The 19,165-nt window shown below is 43.0% G+C and overlaps 1 protein-coding gene across 1 annotated transcript in view; it reads right to left on the bottom strand.

Annotated features, from left to right (window-relative positions):
- CHD7 (chromodomain helicase DNA binding protein 7) overlaps positions 1–19,165 on the bottom strand; it is a 190,702-nt gene that overhangs the window by 58,827 nt on the left and 112,710 nt on the right. The window contains exons 8-10 of the mRNA XM_042463426.1: positions 18,961–18,966; positions 15,936–15,988; positions 3,223–3,337 (exon numbers count right to left, since the gene is read on the bottom strand). Of these exons, the coding sequence (XP_042319360.1) occupies positions 3,223–3,337; positions 15,936–15,988; positions 18,961–18,966 (174 nt within the window). The remainder of the gene's footprint in view (positions 1–3,222; positions 3,338–15,935; positions 15,989–18,960; positions 18,967–19,165) is intronic.

The raw sequence follows: 19,165 nt of genomic DNA, 5'->3' as shown, positions 1-19,165 counted from the left end.
AAAAGCAGAAATCTTTGTATTTTCTGTAAGTAAATAATGGGGGGAAGTTTATAGTATACATAAAGTATACTTGGCAAACTTAACATGTTAATTGAAATGTGACAATTCAGCAAAATTGTTCCCCATGAGGGAATCGGACTTCTCAGACTTTGTTAACTGGGCCTCTTAATTACTGTGTGAAACCTTTTACTGCACGAGAATGTTTAAGAATATTTTAAATGGAGTGTGAAATTACAATTCACTAATGAGCAATCAAAAAGGCTTATACCATGCAATGCATTTAACATTCTCCTGAAGACTGCAGCTTGCAATAAAGAAACTGGAGCCATGTATGCTAAGTACTGTAAAAATATAAGTACAGAAGTTGCCTAATTGCTGTATAAATCAGTTTTACAGATTATTTCAGAAGGAAATTAAAAGGCCACTAGAAAAATCATGCATGGGAATTTCCCTCTTTATGTTAAAAGCTATTGCTTATCTTACCAACAACCCTCTTATTTATGATATGTAATCATGCGTCAGAAGTGTATAGTACAGTTTCTTAAGAATGGGAATCACCAAATGACTTGTTAAACTTCACCTCAGCCTCAAATTCTCCCAATACTGAAATATACAACTGGCCTAAGTTATGGAGTACTGGATACTTTTTAAAAAATCATGCATGCTCTTAAAGGTTGAAACTGACACCTTGTGAGCTCCAGGGAAATACTGGTATTCTCCAAATAATAATTAGTCTAAAACAAGTGGCATGGCACACAAAGTACGTATATCTGAAATTTCAGAGTGGTCTGGCACCGACTATATTATGCTTCCCTTATCTATCAGAGCATTGGACCACTTCTAATGTTCCTACCCCAAATTACTGGAAACAATTGGTTTTAGAAATCTTTGCAGGAATGTGGTTTCCAGCTAGCTTGATGGCTACTCTATAAGCATTGCTGATTTATCTCTGATGTAGTATGCTGATCTTAGCCATCAACACTGTAACCCTAGGCACTGTCGACCTCACTTTCTTCATGGGTGCTGGTGTTTACAAGGGGCTCAAGGGAGATGAAAAACACTCAAATCCACACCTCAACAAATGGTTTTGACTCTTGCCAAATCTATTATTGGCATAGATTTTCTTGAAAGGATTATACTGTAGCAGTTGAAAGGAAATCCTTTTTTTTTCTCAATTGCCAGGGCTGTTGCCAAGTCATATCCAGTGAACTATTTTGGACTGGGAATATCCTTCCAGTTTAGTTTTTCACTTACCAAAAATTATCAGCTCAAGCATGGTGAATTTACAACCTATTTTGTTGATTTAAAATGGTCATTTTGACAAAAGGGTTATAAGTACACACAAAATTAGGTGCTACTTGGATCTATTTGTTTGTATCAGCCTTGATCTCTTTTCCTTACCGAATAAAGAATGTGTTTATTATATACAGTGGGCCCTCAGTATCCATGGGTTTGATAGCCACATATCTGAGAAACATGGATTGAAATGAAGAAACATTTAATTTTTTTTAACTGTGATTGACTGCAACCAGGTTGAGAAGTGGTCCCAGGGTAGTAGCGGAGGTGACGGGGCAAAGTCCAGGTACCAAAGCACACATTCTTCATGCTTCAGCTGTGACGATTCTGCTACTTCCTTCAAAAAGCAAAAGCAGTGGGTGGCTTGTTTCCAGCAGGAAAAATGTACACCTCCTCCTGTCAGTTGAAGGAAGTCTCACTGATCCACCTTGCAGGACAGCAATAGAGAAGCAGCAGGAGTGGGGTAAGGAGGTAGATCACCAGGAAAGGGGTTTAAAATCTTGCTAAGGCTTTGTGGTGTAAAGGTGGGAAAGGGAGTGAGGAAGGGGTTTAAATTCTGGCTGAGGCTTCATGGTGAGATTGATTTCTGTCAGCCAAACACCAGACACACATTCTTATTGCTGGGAGCAAGCCAGCTTCTGCTTCTGTTTGTTTTTTTGTTAAAAAAGAAAGAAAGAAAATCATCACAGACGAAGCAGGAAGAATGTGTTCCTGGTGTCCAAGCCTTGTCTCTGCTACCTCTGCTACTCCCCTAGGATCACTTCTTGGTCTGACTGCAGTTGATCACAGGTAACGTTTTTGGTATTCACAGGGGGGGTTGGAACCAAATCCCCATGGATACTGTACCTGTTGTAAGCAAGACTCATGTCCATTTTTGTTTGTGAGCAAGCAAAGTGTAGGTCATTTAGTTGCTGAAATTATCACACCTCTTTCAGGAAGGAAGGTTTCGGGACAGTCTACGTGTGATTCATTAAAAAGTTTTGTACTGTCTGCTGGTTGAAAAAGCACCAACAATGTAGTGTACAACAGTATAATCTCAATGTTAAAAAGTATTACAATCCAGAATAAAATATTTCCATCTCTCTTTATGTCTACAACAATTCTCTTAATTTTTTAGAGATTGGTAAAAACCAAATAACTAACAATTTAAGCACTAAAACTAGTTAGAACAAACATGTCTGGAACTGGAAAAAGCAACTTCCTATTTAGTGGAGTGAATAATAAAGAAATGGAAAAATCAAAAAAATATGCAAATATGTGGAACCTAAATCAGTGCATTCAGAACATTTAATAAAGCAAAAATGACCCCAATATTTATAAGTTACTTATTCAAATAGCTTATTCTATTTGGAAGATTCACAGAATGGAACAAAACTAATCTCTAACAATAAAACAATAGAAGTCAGTTGAATTAAGGTATCACAAAACTTTCCACATGTTTTGCAGACATTATCTTGGGACATGGTGCCCAGCATGAACAGGGAAGTTTTGCAGTGCTTCCAAAAGTATTGCTACAGAAAACAGTTCTATATTGAAGCACAGCCATCAAGAATGTATTCTAGTCTCAATTTATCTATGGTGCCATTTAAAAGGTGTCCACAGGAGATAATCTCCTCTAAACTATGTTGGGCCCAAAACTGGGGTGGGGTGGGACGTATAGATTAATATTTGTATGGGATATTTTGTGACAAGAAATGAATGGGGAGTGAGCACAAACATCTGAAAACTGCTATAATGTGCTCCCAGTGACTGTTCCCAATATCTGGTAAATTGACACATTCAGTATCAGTTGAAGGTTTCAAAGTTTTCAGCAAAAGGAACACTGGAATGCATATCAATAATCATGAGATGAACTAATATGAGTATCTGTCACCTAGTTTACAATAATAGGATTTAAAATATATCACCAAAATAAAATCTACATACCTCTGAAAGGAACTTATTTTGCCCCTGCTTTGCTTTAAATCTCTTAATTTTTTGTTGTATTCGCCTATCTTTGTCCAATACTTCCACAGATGCCCACTGACAGTGAAGGTAAGAGCTAGAAGTCAAAATGAAAAAAAAAAGCAAAAACAAAAAACAATTCCAGCATGCAGTGTCCCAGTAATATATCAAATATATAGTCACAGCTTAATATTTATATAAAATACTTAATTGTATGTAATTAAAGTAAAAATCAGAATGTACATTTTCCCCATTAATCACACTACGTTTCTCAAAATGAATGCTATAAACATATTTAAATTAAAAATAGATTGAACAAAGGCATCAGATTAAGCTTCTTTAGGCACATATTAATTTAAGATTCACAGAGGCTGCACTGTTGTGTGTGCTGGATTATGTTAAACATTAGCTCCTTACATCTACAGGGTTTTTGTGTTGCTTCTACGAATTCTTAACACTGGAAGTTGTATGGAACCCAAGGGAGAGAAGAAGGAGCAAATCATCTGCCCATACTTTAGCATATGTCTTCTTGCAAGTAGCATCCAACGTGTTAGTAGCCGTCCACGCCGAAGTACGTCAGCCCCTAGCAATAGTATTTCTATACCAGTCAGCATTCCAACCCCATGTGTTCCGATGCTTGTGCTCACAAAGAAAACATGGCAACTGTGCTCCAAAGAACAGCCAACTAATGGATATTTTACAAATTAACAAAATACACATCCCAAAAACCCCCACACCCCAAATTAACAAAATAACATAAACAAGAGAGGATTCCCATCTCCCTAAACTTAGGAAGAATTCTTACTTCTTAAGAAATATCTTGGACCCCCATTGGCAACGATCGCATCATAAAAAGAAATCTGCCTAGAGGGCAATGAAAGTCTTTGAAGACTCTACACGAGGGTTGGAGATCCATATCCATTATAAGTTCTATAGTTATGTATGCTGCCCTGACAGGTGGTAGGTAGATGGCTCTCCTCCAAACACCCATTTTGGTGGGGGAGAGAGGCAGGCCTGGAGACAAAGAGCCCTCCTCAACCAACATTGAGGGGGAGAGAGGCCACGCCTGGAGACAACGACGCTCTCCTCAACCACATTTGGGGAGGGGAGAGAGCAGGCCTGGCAAGACAAAGAGCTCTCCTCCAACCACCATCTTGAGGGGGAGAGAGGCCGGCTGGAAGACCAAAGAGCCCTCCTCCAACCACCATCTTGAGGGGAGAGAGGCCTGGCCTGGGCAGACAAGAGCCCTCCTCAAACCACCATCTTGGGGGGAGAGAGCTGGCTGGAAGAAAAGAGCCCTCCTCCAACACCCCTCTGAGGGGGAGAGAGGCCTGGCCTGGAAGACAAAGAGCCCTTCCAACCACACTCTGAGGGGGAGAGGCCTGGCTGGAAGAAAAGAGCCCTCTCCAACCCCCATCTGAGGGGGAGGGGCCTTGCAATTTATGTATTGTTTTTGCAATTTTACTGTTACACGCTATATCATTGCGAATAGCGGTCTTACATAAAAATTATATTATTTATTATTAGGCCTTGCACAGCATCTTACTCTAATTCTATTGTAGACCACTGATAAGATATAATGAAATGTCGCCCCAAGCCAGACACTTTTTTGTTCAGAACAGTTTGAAACACTCTACACTCCTCTTTAACCCCTTCTTTTAAGAGTTTTAGAAGTACAGCCTGCCCTCAGCATATGTACCCTTGCCATATACCAGACTCAATCTTACTGCATGGTCTGACACAAAAAGGTGCATGTGCTGAAGGTGTGTGGGGAAAGTGCATCATTAATAAACAGGGAATCCAGATACATGAATTTGATTTAACGTGGGTGGGGTGGGGGAGAGAAACAGTGAAAGCTTCCTTGCAGCCATTTTTCTGCATGTCGACATTCTTAAAACAATTACAGGTATTCCCCTGATATCTGATGACTACTTTTGACGACTTGTCCTTTCAACCATTCTAAATTATCCCCAGAACCGTCTATTTGACCATGGTCCACTCTTAGGGCCGACAAGCGGATGTAGTCCCCCACGGGCCCCTTGCTGATGTATAATTTCCCTACTCTCTCCTTTTTTCCCCCTCACAGGCAGCTGTGGTCCTGGTGCTGCTTTTTTCCTTTGTCTCAACCCCCGCTTTTACTTCTCTTGCACTGGCCAGGGATAGAGGAGGAAAATACCATTCCAGTTCTACTCTTTGTGAGTTTACACACACCTGCTTTTTTGCCATGATCCCGTCAACCGCTCCCCGCCTGCCCCACTAATTTCACTTGGCTGCCATATAGTTTCTAGCAGCTTTTTCCTCTCTCCTCTTTCTTGCCCGCACCACACCGAGTGAGCAGAAGTGAGGTAGTTTCCACCCGCTCACTTCAGCCAGGAAAAAGCTTGTGTGAGTCGTCAGTCGCTGCCCATTAGGGCACTGGTGGTGAGATGGAGAGAGGAAATATCACTCCTTGTTTAAGGAAAGGTTTCTCTCTGTGTGTATGAAGGATTCCCTTCTTTATGGGGAGTTTGGCCTTTTTTTTGGGTCTGCTTTTTGGCGTTCGAGCTGTTACCTTGGTTTGCCCTTTTGCCTTTTCACTTTTTGACAAGTCCTTCATTCCCTAACCCATCCGATTTCGGGGTCTGTATGTGCTTCACACTGGACCCACATCACATTGCCTTTTTGCCGCCACTTGGTGCTCCCCTGATGGTTTTCCCTTTTTTGTATTTCTTCCTGCCTGTTTTTTCAAGTGACAGGGCTCGGCTCCCCGCCACGTTGATGAGTTCAACTCCAGTGCCACTGTGGCGCCTACAGGCCGGCCCTGCAATTTGGCTGCCTCCTAAAAGTTAGCCGCTAGTCAACGGACATAATGTGCCCCTACTCTTCTGCTTTGGTCAGGCCCCCCTGGAATATTGTGTCAGTTCTGGGCCCCCCAACTCAAAAGGCTGTGTACTGGTGTGGTCCAAAGTTGGGGAATAAAATGGTGAGGCTGGGCCATGTCCTATGAAGACACGTTGGAGCGCTGGCATGTTTAGCCTGGAGAAGAGAAGGTTAAGGGTGTATGGTAGCCCTGTTTATATTTGGAGGCGTCATTTGGGGAGGAGGGCAAACCGGACCACGAACAATGGATGCAAGCTACCGGTAAGAGTCCCCTCAAATTTGGAGCAACTCCTGACCGTATGTGCTGTTCGACCTGGAACACACTCCCCGGGTGTAGTGAAGTCTCCTTCCCTGGAGGTCTTTAAACAGGGGTTTGATGGCCCCTTGTCAGGGATGCTTGATTGAGAGTTCCAGCGGCACAGGGGTTGACTGGATGGCCCTTGTGGTCTCTTCCAACTCTAGAATTTTACGATTTCTGAAATCTGTGTTCCCAGAAGCCTCCTTGGCATCCCATCTATTCCTCTAACCTCTAATTTCTATCACTCATCTTCTCGATGTGCCCGGAACACTCCACCGTCTGTAGAGTCTTTGTACATAGGTTTATGGCATCATTTGAAGTCCATTTCATACGACTGCATCCGTCGGCTGGCTTGACTCCCCTGATCCAACTTCCAAACTCTGTCCCGGTCACGGATTCCTTTCCCCAAATTGGGGATGTGGTTGGGCCATACACAAAAAACGGACCATGGATTCTTTTAAATATCTCATAGAGAATGTATCGTGGTGTTTTCCCCATCCCATTTCACTCTGCCTTAAAATGCCGTTTCGCCTGCAATAAATTCCCATTGTCACCGATGAAGTTCCTTCACTCTCCCTGGTATTCATTAAGCACAGTTGCTCCTTTATCTGATACTATCCAGCAAAGAAGCCACCATAATTCCAATTTTATACCTATTGTTTTTTCACTGGTTCATTGGCACCTCACTATCTTTTGTTCATGTCAGCACATTACTTTTTAAAATCCCCAATTTTAAAATAGTGCAGAATACTAAGTTTCAACAGTAAACAACGCATTATTCTTTTATTTGTTCAATTACCATACGTGTTGTACGTTGAAGATAGCCAGTTTCTCCTTCCACACTGGTTATCCCTGAGTTTGTTGTTGTTTTTTATTTCCTGGAACTCTCTGACTTCTTCCAGTCACGCAGGTGGTCGCTCCTGTTTCACTACAGCCACTATTTATTGTTCCACCCAGACCCCCCTACTATGCTATTTTTTTTGGTATATCTCTCCTAAGATTCGTTTTACCAACGTGCTGTTTCTGGCCCTTAGCCATTTTTCTCACATTATTAATCTTGCTTGATCTCTATCAGCTGCTTTAATTCCCATGTGGTCTTCCTATGGGTGCACACCCTTTCACCGCTAATGAGTCACGGGCTTGGTTTTAATTAAAAGAAAAAAGTAGATTGAATCGAAAATGATTATGTGCTTCTCTCCTACCACAGCTTTCATCTTAGCAGACACTGCAGGCACGTCGACTCCTCCCTCTATTTTATTACCACTTTATTTTAGTAGCAACCAACTTCACTACTCAGTGGCTGAGATATATGACATTTGCACGCCATGTATTCTCATCTGCCTCACGCTATTTTCCAACCGTGGCGTTCTATTTCAGACACAAAAAGCTTGGAAACTGAATCCCTTATGACAACTGAACGTTCCATATAAATTTATCAAACACATCTAACTTCAGATCATGACATCGTGGCCATCCAACACACTCTGGAGAGAGGTTGAACTTGCTTGGCCATGACATACTACTGGGGACTATGAACGCCAAACTCTCTCAGCTTTGGAGGGATCGCAATGCACACCTCCCCTGAGCACCTCTTGCCAAGACTTCATGATCTGGCTTAAGGTCCCCATGTTGGACAAACCTTGAAGCCCCACACACACACCCACCCACAGCCCATACCCTATTCACAACAACCCGCTCCAATCTAAAATGACCTTTAATTAAACCATATCAATGATATTTTAAAAATTATTTTCTTTTCTATAAATAGGACCACGTTTCTCCGCACGCCTGTCGTCCTTGCTGAAGGGTGGTCATAAAGGGACAAAGCCCTAAACTTTTACCAAGTTCAAACAGAACAGAGCAGAACCAATAAATGAGTGTTCCCCTACGTGTACATCTGTGTTGAGTGAAGAGTAGGTCCTTCAAGTCGATCCCATGAATTTCATGGGTTTTCTGAGGCAAGAAATACTCGAGGTGTGGTTTGTCAGTTCCTGCCTTTGATACTAGCCTGGTGTCTATCCAAGTAAACAATACACTGAACTTGCGCTAGCCTCCAAGATCAGATAAGTCTGTTGCCTTAGGGTGTGGTTCCAACTCTGGTCTCCAAGTATTTTTGAGTTCAACTCCAAAGACAGCCTAGCCGATAGCGCAACAATTAGAATTTCTGAGCTGAAGCCCAAACATCTGGAGACCAAAGTTTGGGAACTACACTTTAGATATTAAGTTTTACTATTTCGCAATTATTCACACCACGGCCTTATTCGTTCAGACTGGAAGTATTTTGTATGTTACATGAACCCTACAGCGATAATATTTAATCAATATACTAGATACTCTGATAATGCAAATGGTATAACATTTGCCACAGCAAGACAATTATTAATAATTACCACCATAATTTATTTGCTACTTGGGTTATCCCCTGTTGTTGCGGACAGTCACCATTGATTTTCTTTCTTTCCATATCGTGTTCCCTTTTCACATGGAAACCTGTTCCCATGGGGGGAGGTTTCCTACCCTTTAAAGACAGTCATGGGGACCACCGGGTGCTTCATGGGGAGGGCCTCAATCATCCTCTCAGAATTCCTTCGAAGAATTCCGTTTAAAAAGAGGTCTGCTTTGTCGTTAATTTTTTGTCACATACAAAGCTTAAAATATTCAATGGGATGCATACCAATTACTCACGGTTGTGAGTTTCAATACTGCACCAATGCATGAAAATCCGTAGTTTGATATTTCTGAATCTGCTGTCTTTGCTAAACGTAGTAATTTTTAACAAGTAGGTAATAAATAAGTTTTGTGGCTGGATAAAGAATCTGAATGTTTTTAACCTTATTTAACATTTACAACTAAATAGGCAAGAACCTATAGCAAGTTTTGGCCAGCATCTGTTGAGAGCATGAAAAATAGCAGCTGTCCTGTATTACAAACTATTCTAAAGAACACCCTTACTAAATACACATGTACCTACCTCTCCATTCCATCCTTGCATATGAAAATACCATTATTCGATCAACTTCAACATAATCCGGATAACGAGTTCATCATCTATCTGTTTTATGGATATTAAACCATACAAAAATAAAAGCACGACACAAATCTTTGGATTTTCTGTAAAGTAAAAATGGGGGGACAGTTTATAGTATACATAAAGTATACTTTGCCAAACTTAACCGTTAATTGAAATGTGACAATCAGCAACAAGTTCCCCATGAGGAAGATCCCGCGACCCCCCCTTCCCACCTAGGCTTTGTTTAACTGGCCTCAATACTGTACGTGAAACTCTTTACTGCACGAGAATGTTAAGATATTTTTAATGGAGTTGAAATTTACCAATTCACTAATGCGCAACTAAAAGGCTTCTACCCATGCAATGCATTTACACTTCTTCTGAAGACTGCAGCTTGCAATAAAGAACTGGAGCCATGTATGCTACAGTACTGTAAACAATATGTACACGAAGTTGCCTAATTGCCTGTATATCAGTTTTACAGTTATTTCAGAAGGAAATTAAAGGCCACTAGAAAAATCATGCATGGGAATTTCCCTCTTATGTTTTACAAGCTATTGCTATCTTACCACAACACCCTCTTATTTATGTATGTAACTCATGCGTCCGAAGTGTATAGTACACGTTTCTTAGAATGGGGGCATCACAAATGACTTGTCCTACCTCAGCTCAAACCTTCTCCCCATACTGAACTATCACAACTGGCCTAAGTTCTGGGTCTGCGATACTTTTTAAAAAAATAGCCTGCGCTCTAGTTGTTGAAACTGAACACCTTGTGGCTCCAGGGAACTACATGGTATTCTCCCAAATACTATTGTCTACAAAAGTGGCATGCACCCAAAGTACGATATCTGAACATTTCAGAGTGGTCTGGCACCCGACTTATTATGCTTCCCTTCTCTCGCAGCTTGGACCACTTCCTGTTCCTCCCCCAAATCTGGCCATTGGTTTTAGATCTTTGCAGGATGTGGTTTCCAGCTGCTTGATGGTCCTCTATAACCGCATCTGCTGACTTATCTCTTGACTGTAGTATGCTGATCTTAGCCCCCCCTCACACGTAACCACCCCTACGGCACTGTCGGACCTCACTTCTTCAGGGTGCTGGTGTTTACACGGGGCTCAAGGGACGACTCGAAAAAACCACTCAAATCCCACACCTCACACAAATGGTTTTGACTCTTGCCAACATCTACTTACTTGGCATAGACTTTTCGTGAACAGGATACTACTGTAGCAGTTCGACCAGGGAAATACTTTTTTTTTCTCACTGCCCGGGCTGCTTGCTCTAAGTCTATCCAGTGAACCAACTTATTTCTGGCACACCTGCGGCACGCTACTCCTTTCCCGAATGTTTTTCCTTAACCCTTCTCGTCCGACTGCGCTGGACTTACCAACTCTCTTTTGATGATTTTAACCTGGTCACCTTTTGACCAACGGGTTCTCCGTAACACAAACTCGGTGCTCTTGACTTAGTCTGCTTTGTATCGCCTTGATCTCTTTTCTTCCCCGCCCAGACTGTGTTCTATCATTACCCACACAGCTGCGCGCCTCCGTATCACTGGGTCTTGATAGCCACTATCTGAGACCTATGACTGAAATGCGGATACATAACATTTCACTCTTTTTCGCACCCGTCGCTCGCCTGCACTCGGTGAGCCGTCGGTCAGCCAGGTAGTCGCCGCGACGGTGCTGGGCCAAGTCCCTGTACCCAAAGCCTCCACCCCTTTCCTTCTGATCGCTTCTTTCATTGTGCCGTCTCTCTTGCGCCCCCTCTCTTCAACAACAGCCCCCCCGCCCCAGTGGGGCGACAGTTCCCCAGCCCCGGCACACACACACGTCCCTCCTCCTGCTCGCGCTGACACGCGCACCCCCCCCCCCCCGTTCAAGACGCCCCCCTTGCACGGCCAGCCAATTAGCCCAACGCAAGCCAAGAGCACGTGGGCTCAAGGCCGGCTCGATCCCCAGGACCGGTGCTCTTCCACCTCTTGTAACGCGCTTTGTGGCAGTACCGCGGCGAAGGTATTTTTGTTCCCTTCCAGTGCCGGACCGGGGTTTTTCTCTCTCTCCACGACACTGGCGGAGGCTTCATGTGCCGACTGCCCTCTTCTGTCCGCCCCAACCACCACAGCCACTTCCTTATTGCTGGGCGCAACGCCCCGTTCTGCTTTGTTGTTTTTTTGTTTACCCAGAAAGACACCAGGGAACACTCCAACCCCCTCCCCCGACGACAGGAAGAATGTGTCTCTCTGGCGAAACAGCGCCCTAGACACACTTTGCCCGCCCCTTTGCCCTTACCTCCCACCTAGGATACCCTTCTTGGTCCGCCTGAGTGATCACCGGATACCGTTTTTTGGTCTTCACCGGCCGGCGGCGGTTGGAACCCACTCCCACCCACCTGGCTACGTCACTGTGTAGCAAGACCTCAGTCTTTGTTAGTGGCACGCCTAGTGCCTATCGTCATTTCCACTTGCTGGCAACATCCTCACCCCACTCACTCCAGCAACCCGCCGCCCGCGACAGGTTTACGCGGGACACCATGGTCTCCCCCCTCTCACGTCCCGTTGCCTCCACTTCACCAGTCTTCGCTCCCTGTTCTGCCGGTTGCCAAGCCCCACACTGGTCGTTAACACATCAGCATTCCAATGCTTCTCCCCACACAGTATCCAATCCCCACACAGAATAACAACTATCTTCCCGATGATTCTTTCACTGTCTACAACACCTTCATAATTTCTTAGGATTGGTAAAACACAAATCACCACTAACCAATCTTCTACGCATAACGCCAAAAAACTGTTAGCCCCCACCAACCTGTGTCTGCGCAAATGGAAAGCAACCCTTCCCTACTCTCTCAGTGCGTGAACATCCCGCAATGGAAACATCACCAAACCATACTGCAAATATTGTGCGACCACTAATCAGCTGCACTTCAGAACTTAACAAGCAAAAATGGACCCCCCTATTATAGTTATTCATTCCACCACTAGCCTACCTCCTCTATTTGGAAGCCACATTCCAGCCTGGAACACACCAAACATACACCTTAACAATAAATCAACCACTAGCGTAGCCTTTGCAATAACGGTAATCCACAACACTTTCACATGCTTTTGAGGGGCCCACAATATATGCGCGCGCAATGGTGCACACGACTCCTGCAAATGGCCAAGCCTCCGACCGTCGTTCCACAACGTCTTTGCGCCACCAGACAAAAGTTACTCACTCTCATCTCCGCACTACCACGCAAGCCCCCATAATAATTTCACCTTCACAGCGCCCGTCACAATTTTACTCCTACTGGTGCCATTTACACAAAGGTCGCGCCCACCCACGCACCCGCTCCGCCACCTATACCTCCCCGCACCAACCTCATGTTGCCGCGCCCCACAAATCACTGGCCCAACTTGGCTACGGCCCCCCCCCCCCCTCCGCCCCTTGGGAACCCCGCTCTCACCCCGCACTCCCACCATCCTATCCTTGTATCTGGCGCACTTCACGAGTATCTCCGCTGACAAGATACCATGACTTCCCCACTCACACGCGCGCGACCCCTCACCCACGCCGGAGCACCCCCACACACACTACTCTCGCCAAACAAACTCGCTATAATGTGCTCCCCGTGGGATGTTCCCTCACTATCTCCGCCCGTTAAACTTCTTGCCTACAATCCTCAGTTGCACCTTCAGTTGTACACTTCCGCTCTAAGGTTTCCCAAGTCTATCCTCAGCAAACGGAACACCCTGGACATGTCACTACTTGCAACATAACCCTTCTACTCATGATCGATGGCAAATCACCTTCCTCACCCGTGATTTGCTATCCCGTTTGTATCCAAACCTAGTTTACAACTAACCTCAGGCCATTTAACCCACCCGCCACCTCCCCCTACCAACCCACCCACACAAAACCCCCCCCACACCCATCACCATACCACTCCTGAAACGGAAAACTTATTTTGCCCCTTGCCAACCCAACGCACTCTTAAATCTCTTAATTTTTTGTTTGTATTCGCCCACACCTCCGGCAGCCTACAATCCTTACCACAGCATGCCCCCACACTGACAGTGAAGGGCGTAAGAAGCTTAGAAGTCCAAAATGACAAAAAAAAGCAAAAAACAAAAAACAATCCTCCAGCATGCAGTGTCACAGCTAATATATCACAACGATATCGTCACAGCTAATAACTCTTATCATAACAAATACCTCTACTTGCTATGTAATTAAAGTAAAAATCAGAATGTACCATTTCCCCATTCAATCACACATACGTTCTCACCACATGAAGCTATTAAACCATATTTAAATAAAAAATAGATTGAACAAAGGCATCCAGATTAAGCCTTCTGTTAGGCAACAAACCGGGTTAATAGTCTTTCTATATATTAGAATTTTGAGAAGCAGAAAGATAGACAGTAGTAGTAGTAGTACATCAGTAAATCATAGACATCAGAGTTGGAATGAGACCACCAAAGGCAAATCCAATGCAGTAAACAAACTACAGTGGTGGCCTCGGGCTTACGAAAATACTTCGTTCCTCGGCCGCTTTTCGTAACCCAAAAAAAGCCTCGTAAGCCGAACAACCCATAGCGTCGCTAATGGGGAAAAACAAGCCGCGGCCTCCTTGCCGCGGACTCCAATTTAAAATAGCGCCGGAGGTAGTTTTTTCGTAAACCCGACACAAACTTTTCGTAACCCCGAAAAACAATAAATCCCCTAGGGATTTTTTCGTATCCCGACAAAATTCGTAACCTGGGTTATTTCGTATCCCGAGGATCACCACTGACTACCAGCAACAAGGCTTGCAATCCACTAAACCGACGAACTCTTAGGTGGTCTCTCATCATATTGCTACTCTTAACTTAACAAGCCCAACTTATATGGGCCATTATAACCAACACCACCCTCAGCTAACACGACTAGGATTTGCTTTCTTTCTCTAGACGCAACACTATCCAGAAACTTACTACTGGACTTAGTTTGTAGAGACGCAGACGATGGCGGGAATCCTTTTTAAGTCCAAGCCCACATTTCAAATACTACCGTATCTCTGAGTTGCATTCTATTTTCGGAAGAGCTTAAATTCAACACCCAGCTGTGGCCAAAAGAACAAGTAGATGGGACCCAAAAATGTGATTCTTAGGCCCGTTCTTACACAGGCCTTTGCCACGCCCCCAGTACGTCCATAGGGGGTTGGCCGAGGACGCAGGTCAAATTTCAGCGACCTCACCCCCCTCACAGGACGTAACTGGGACATCAAAATGGCCAGCCGCCATATACCACGAGGGCGCTGCACCATTTTGACGTCGACGACGGTTAGCATGAGCATGTCGCGGCACTCGGTAATGACACCTCAAGTGCCGCCATTGGCGCTTGTGGCGTCATAAACCGACTCCGCAAACAAGAACCCGCTTTTGTGGGTTCTTTTTGCTGCGCCAGGGAATCGCACTGTTTGCTCTGCTGCAGTTCAACCATGGACGCAGCAAACCACGGGGTGCCCAGCAGACGCGTCCTTTTGGGCACCTCTGTAAAGTGCCTTAGCAATCTTAAGCCCAATGTAGACTGGAAGCAGGACCAAAACCTTTGTTACTGCATATTCAGAAAGAAACGCATAAACTAAGGCCCAACAACAGACAGGGCCAAAAGAAGCGGCAACTTCCCAGCAGCAGCCCCATTTATGAACTGTCCGGTGTAGCCACCTTTAGGAGGCTGTCCTGGCTACCCTGTCTGCTTCACCACTAAATCACCTTAGTACCAATTCCTCTGTTAGGGCCCTGCCTATTCTTACTCTTACTATTTATCTCAACCACAGCAGCATATCCAGAGAGAGGATAAAGAGCTTTACTGATATAGCGTAATCTTTGACCGTAGCTACAACTGACAGAATTAATAATACTTTGACATCGCTTTAACTGCCTTCTCGGTTGTCACAACAAACTAAAACTCCAGGAACTCCATAGAAGACCGCAGTAATGACAATTAAATGTGCACAGTCAAACTGCACTTTACATTCTGCAGCTGTTGGCAAACAGTACTTTCGTCAGCCATTCACCACAAGAAACAAGCTATAGGCACTGGATCAATAATTACACAAGGGGGAAAATTTAAGAGTTTTTATAACAGAAGGAGAATCCTGGCAGGTAAAAGGGCAGTGGTCTGGACAGAGCTCCATGCCCCCATGACTGAATCTTTTATGGCATGCCTGACACAGCTAAACAGTATTGCCAATAAATTAGATGGCTATTCATACTTCACTAGCTAATAAATTTCTTCTGTGATCTCCAGGATTACGGCGCACACAACCTCTGTAAAAACCACTACCTCCCTGTAAAACAACGAGGGATTTAGGTTATTTCACAACACAAATACTACGAACAGAAAAAAAGTGACAGCATAAATTAACTCCAGGCACCATTCATGTTCACATTTTGCAATGCAAGGAAACTACCTTAGACTTGGAACTACATAACCCGGATAACTATAAAAATACACTTCTAAAATCTAGGAATTTTAATTATTAGGGGCTATTACTTACAGGTTTTTGTATTTACATAGAATTCTTCTGTTCCACCTTCCTCGCCATTCTCTCATCTATAAAAAAGAAATCAACAAAGAGCCAGCTATTATTAACATCTCATCACTTTCTCTGTGCTGTGGTGTGTGTGGCTGTGTTGTCACAGACTTATTACTGAAAAGCAGGAAGAAGAAGAAATGACTGCAAGTTAACAAAAAACAAGGACAAATTTGCTGTATGGTATTTTAAAGGAACGAATTATACAAGCAAAGATATCCTCACATCTGCTACCCAATAACATTCTGCACTACTTATTATAACTTCCAAAACCTGAATCATTTTAAACTCCCCCTAACCACACTGCAGCTTCATTCACAACAACCTTACCCCAACTCTGGCTTTCTGCCAAACCCACCAGCGTTAAGGAGAAGCCAAGTGTACCACTTTCTAGGCAGCAGCCCAATTAGCAACTGCACTCCTGACTGCCCCATATGTATTTTTTTGGGCTGGCTCATGGCAACTTATATGTGGGTTTTGTAACCTGTTCAGTAGTGTTTTAATGTTGGTTTATGCTTCGATATCACATTACTACTGCTACATAAAAGTCCACCTTCTAAACTAATTTTTATTTCTAGCCATTGTTTTAATTGTTGGCAATACTAATATTATTTACAAGGTGTCATCAATTCTTTCCTGTAAGATATTTGAAATAGAGAAGCAGGCACAATTGAATTAGTGCAAAATACTACATTTAAGTAAGATAAAGCTGTGACCAAAGAATTCCAAATAATGCTAAGTATCGGTAATATCAACATGAGCAGGGGCATGTCATGTAAAACAACCTTAAAGTCTCATTTTTGCACCAGTAATGAATCCTTAGATTTGATTACAGCCTTAAAGTTACAATTATTTAGCTGAAGAGTTGAGGACTTTGAAGTCAAATTGATTTCATAGAAGATATAAGAACACCATTAAAATCTCTTTTATTAACATAAATTGGACTTAACAGTACTTTATTTTGGTGAGATCAGTTCCCTTTTGTGCTGTGGTACTTTTAAAATTATACAACGAAACAGAAACCTCCATGAAATAACAAAGTCCATACACAGACCCACTAACAAAAACTAAACCAACACAGGCAATTATAATCTTTCCAGATCAATAGTTATCCTACATTGGGAGGCTCATAACATGGCTATCTTATTAATTCTACTTTTAAAACTATCACTCCACCTTGAAGGGATGCAACAAAACATTTTAAAAGAACTCAAGAAAACTTTCTAAGACAAATGTAGGAGCCAAGATTGAAATATAAGGATTCTGATATACAGAGATTCAGGGTCACTGGTCCATCCTGCCCAGTATTTTCTATTTCTAGTGGAATTCGCTCTCCACCTGTCTACACCAGAGGTCTTTTTCTACTTACTGCTATAAAGATCCATTAGGAACCTTGAACTTCTTGAACGGATATGTTAAAATCAACAACACATCAGTTCAACTACTTTCCCCTCACTGGCTGACAGCTTTAAATCAATTTTAGACGAGTACAAGGGGTGTTAAATACAATGTTATTTACAGAGCTAAAAAATGGACCCAAAATTATGATCCAAGTTTACAAACTCTATTTAGTATGTGCTACAATGCAAAACCACAAGTATTAAAACTAGGACTGCTTTTAATATTAGAAAAAAAAATATAAAGCTCATTATGCCAATACAGATGTTCGATATTAACCCATTCTTAACTGTCAACAGCAGAAGATAATCGGGCACATACTTCACCACCTAGGGTTGCCATAGTCAGGAACCTCCAAACCGGGACAAATGTGGGACAAAGTAGCACAATTATTTTCAAATGTAGGGCCCGTTTCACAAACTGGAGGACATGCGAAAAAATGATTATTTTTTAAAATGTTAATATAAAATGCTGTTCTTAGGCCTGATCAAAGGAGGACATTTTGGCATTTTCCTAGGACAGATGGCCGATGTACTTCCCTTCTGGCCACCCCCTCCCCCCCCCCAACACACTCCAAAACACACACGAAAGCACATGTTGGGCATTTGCAAACTGACTCACTCAGCTAGCCTTTTGCATGCTAATCATTCATCATCATCATCATCATCATCATCATCATCCTCATATGGCAGGTCCCTTTGACAACTGACTCACACAGCTAGGTCTTTGCATAATAATAACAACAACAATAATAATAGGTCCCTTTGCAAACTGACTCCAGGCCCGTAGCTAGGCCTTAGGGGCCCTGGGGCAGAAGTACATTTGGGGCCCCTATGTTTTTTAATGTCCTCGAGTCCTACTGCGCACCGTGGTCGCCATCTTGGCACACCCCTGTTTTACATGGGGGTGTTGTTGTGACGTGACTCATGTGCCTCCTTTGGGGTAGGGTTTGCCATAATTCTTACTACCAAACGGGGAAATGTAGGGGGAAAATATATTATTTATAATTTTATCCCACCTCTCTCTATGGATCAAGGGGTGTCCATAAAATAATCCATAACAGTTACATCAACGAAAATCATAAAATCACAATGCCCAACCCAAATTTCAGGATCTTGTAGACCAATGTATGTAGTAGGTCAAATAGCTGGACAAAATTTACCCAAAAAGTGGGCATTCAATAAAAATGGAGGCATCACCAACTAAGCTAAAAATATTAACATTTTTTAAAAAAACCCATTAATATAACTCTACATTATAGAGATCTGTGTGCACCTATGAGACTAAATGCAATCTGAGTGAAGTAGGCTTTGGGACAAGCTCCTGCTTGCCAACTTCTTTCTTTCAGATACTAATAATAATAAAATAAGACATAAGAATACAATTCAACAGACAGAGATTTTGGAATCACCTTGTGAGCCAATAAATGCATCTGAGGAAGCAGGCTTTGGAAAGCTCATGTGCCAACTTCTTTCTTTCAGATAATAATATATAGAGAAGAAGAATACAATTTAAAAACAGATTTTGGATCATTGTGAGACTAAATGCATCTGAGGAGCGAGGCTTGGGAAAGCTCATGCTGACAACTTCTTTCTTTCGATAATAAGACTAAGAATACAATTCAAAGACAGAGATTTTGGATCAATTGAGAGACTATGCATCTGAGGAAGCAGCTTTGGGAAGCTCATGCTGCTAATTCTTTCCTTTCAGATACATAATAAACACTGAATTCAAAGACATGGACGATTTTGGATCACACTCTGAGGTTAAATTTGCTCTCAGGAGTGCCCAG

The sequence above is a fragment of the Sceloporus undulatus genome, chromosome 4 (genome assembly GCF_019175285.1).
Source record: "Sceloporus undulatus isolate JIND9_A2432 ecotype Alabama chromosome 4, SceUnd_v1.1, whole genome shotgun sequence".
NCBI lineage: Eukaryota > Metazoa > Chordata > Lepidosauria > Squamata > Phrynosomatidae > Sceloporus > Sceloporus undulatus.
Note: the sequence above shows the minus strand (reverse complement) of the source record. Positions and strands in the feature narration are given on the sequence as shown.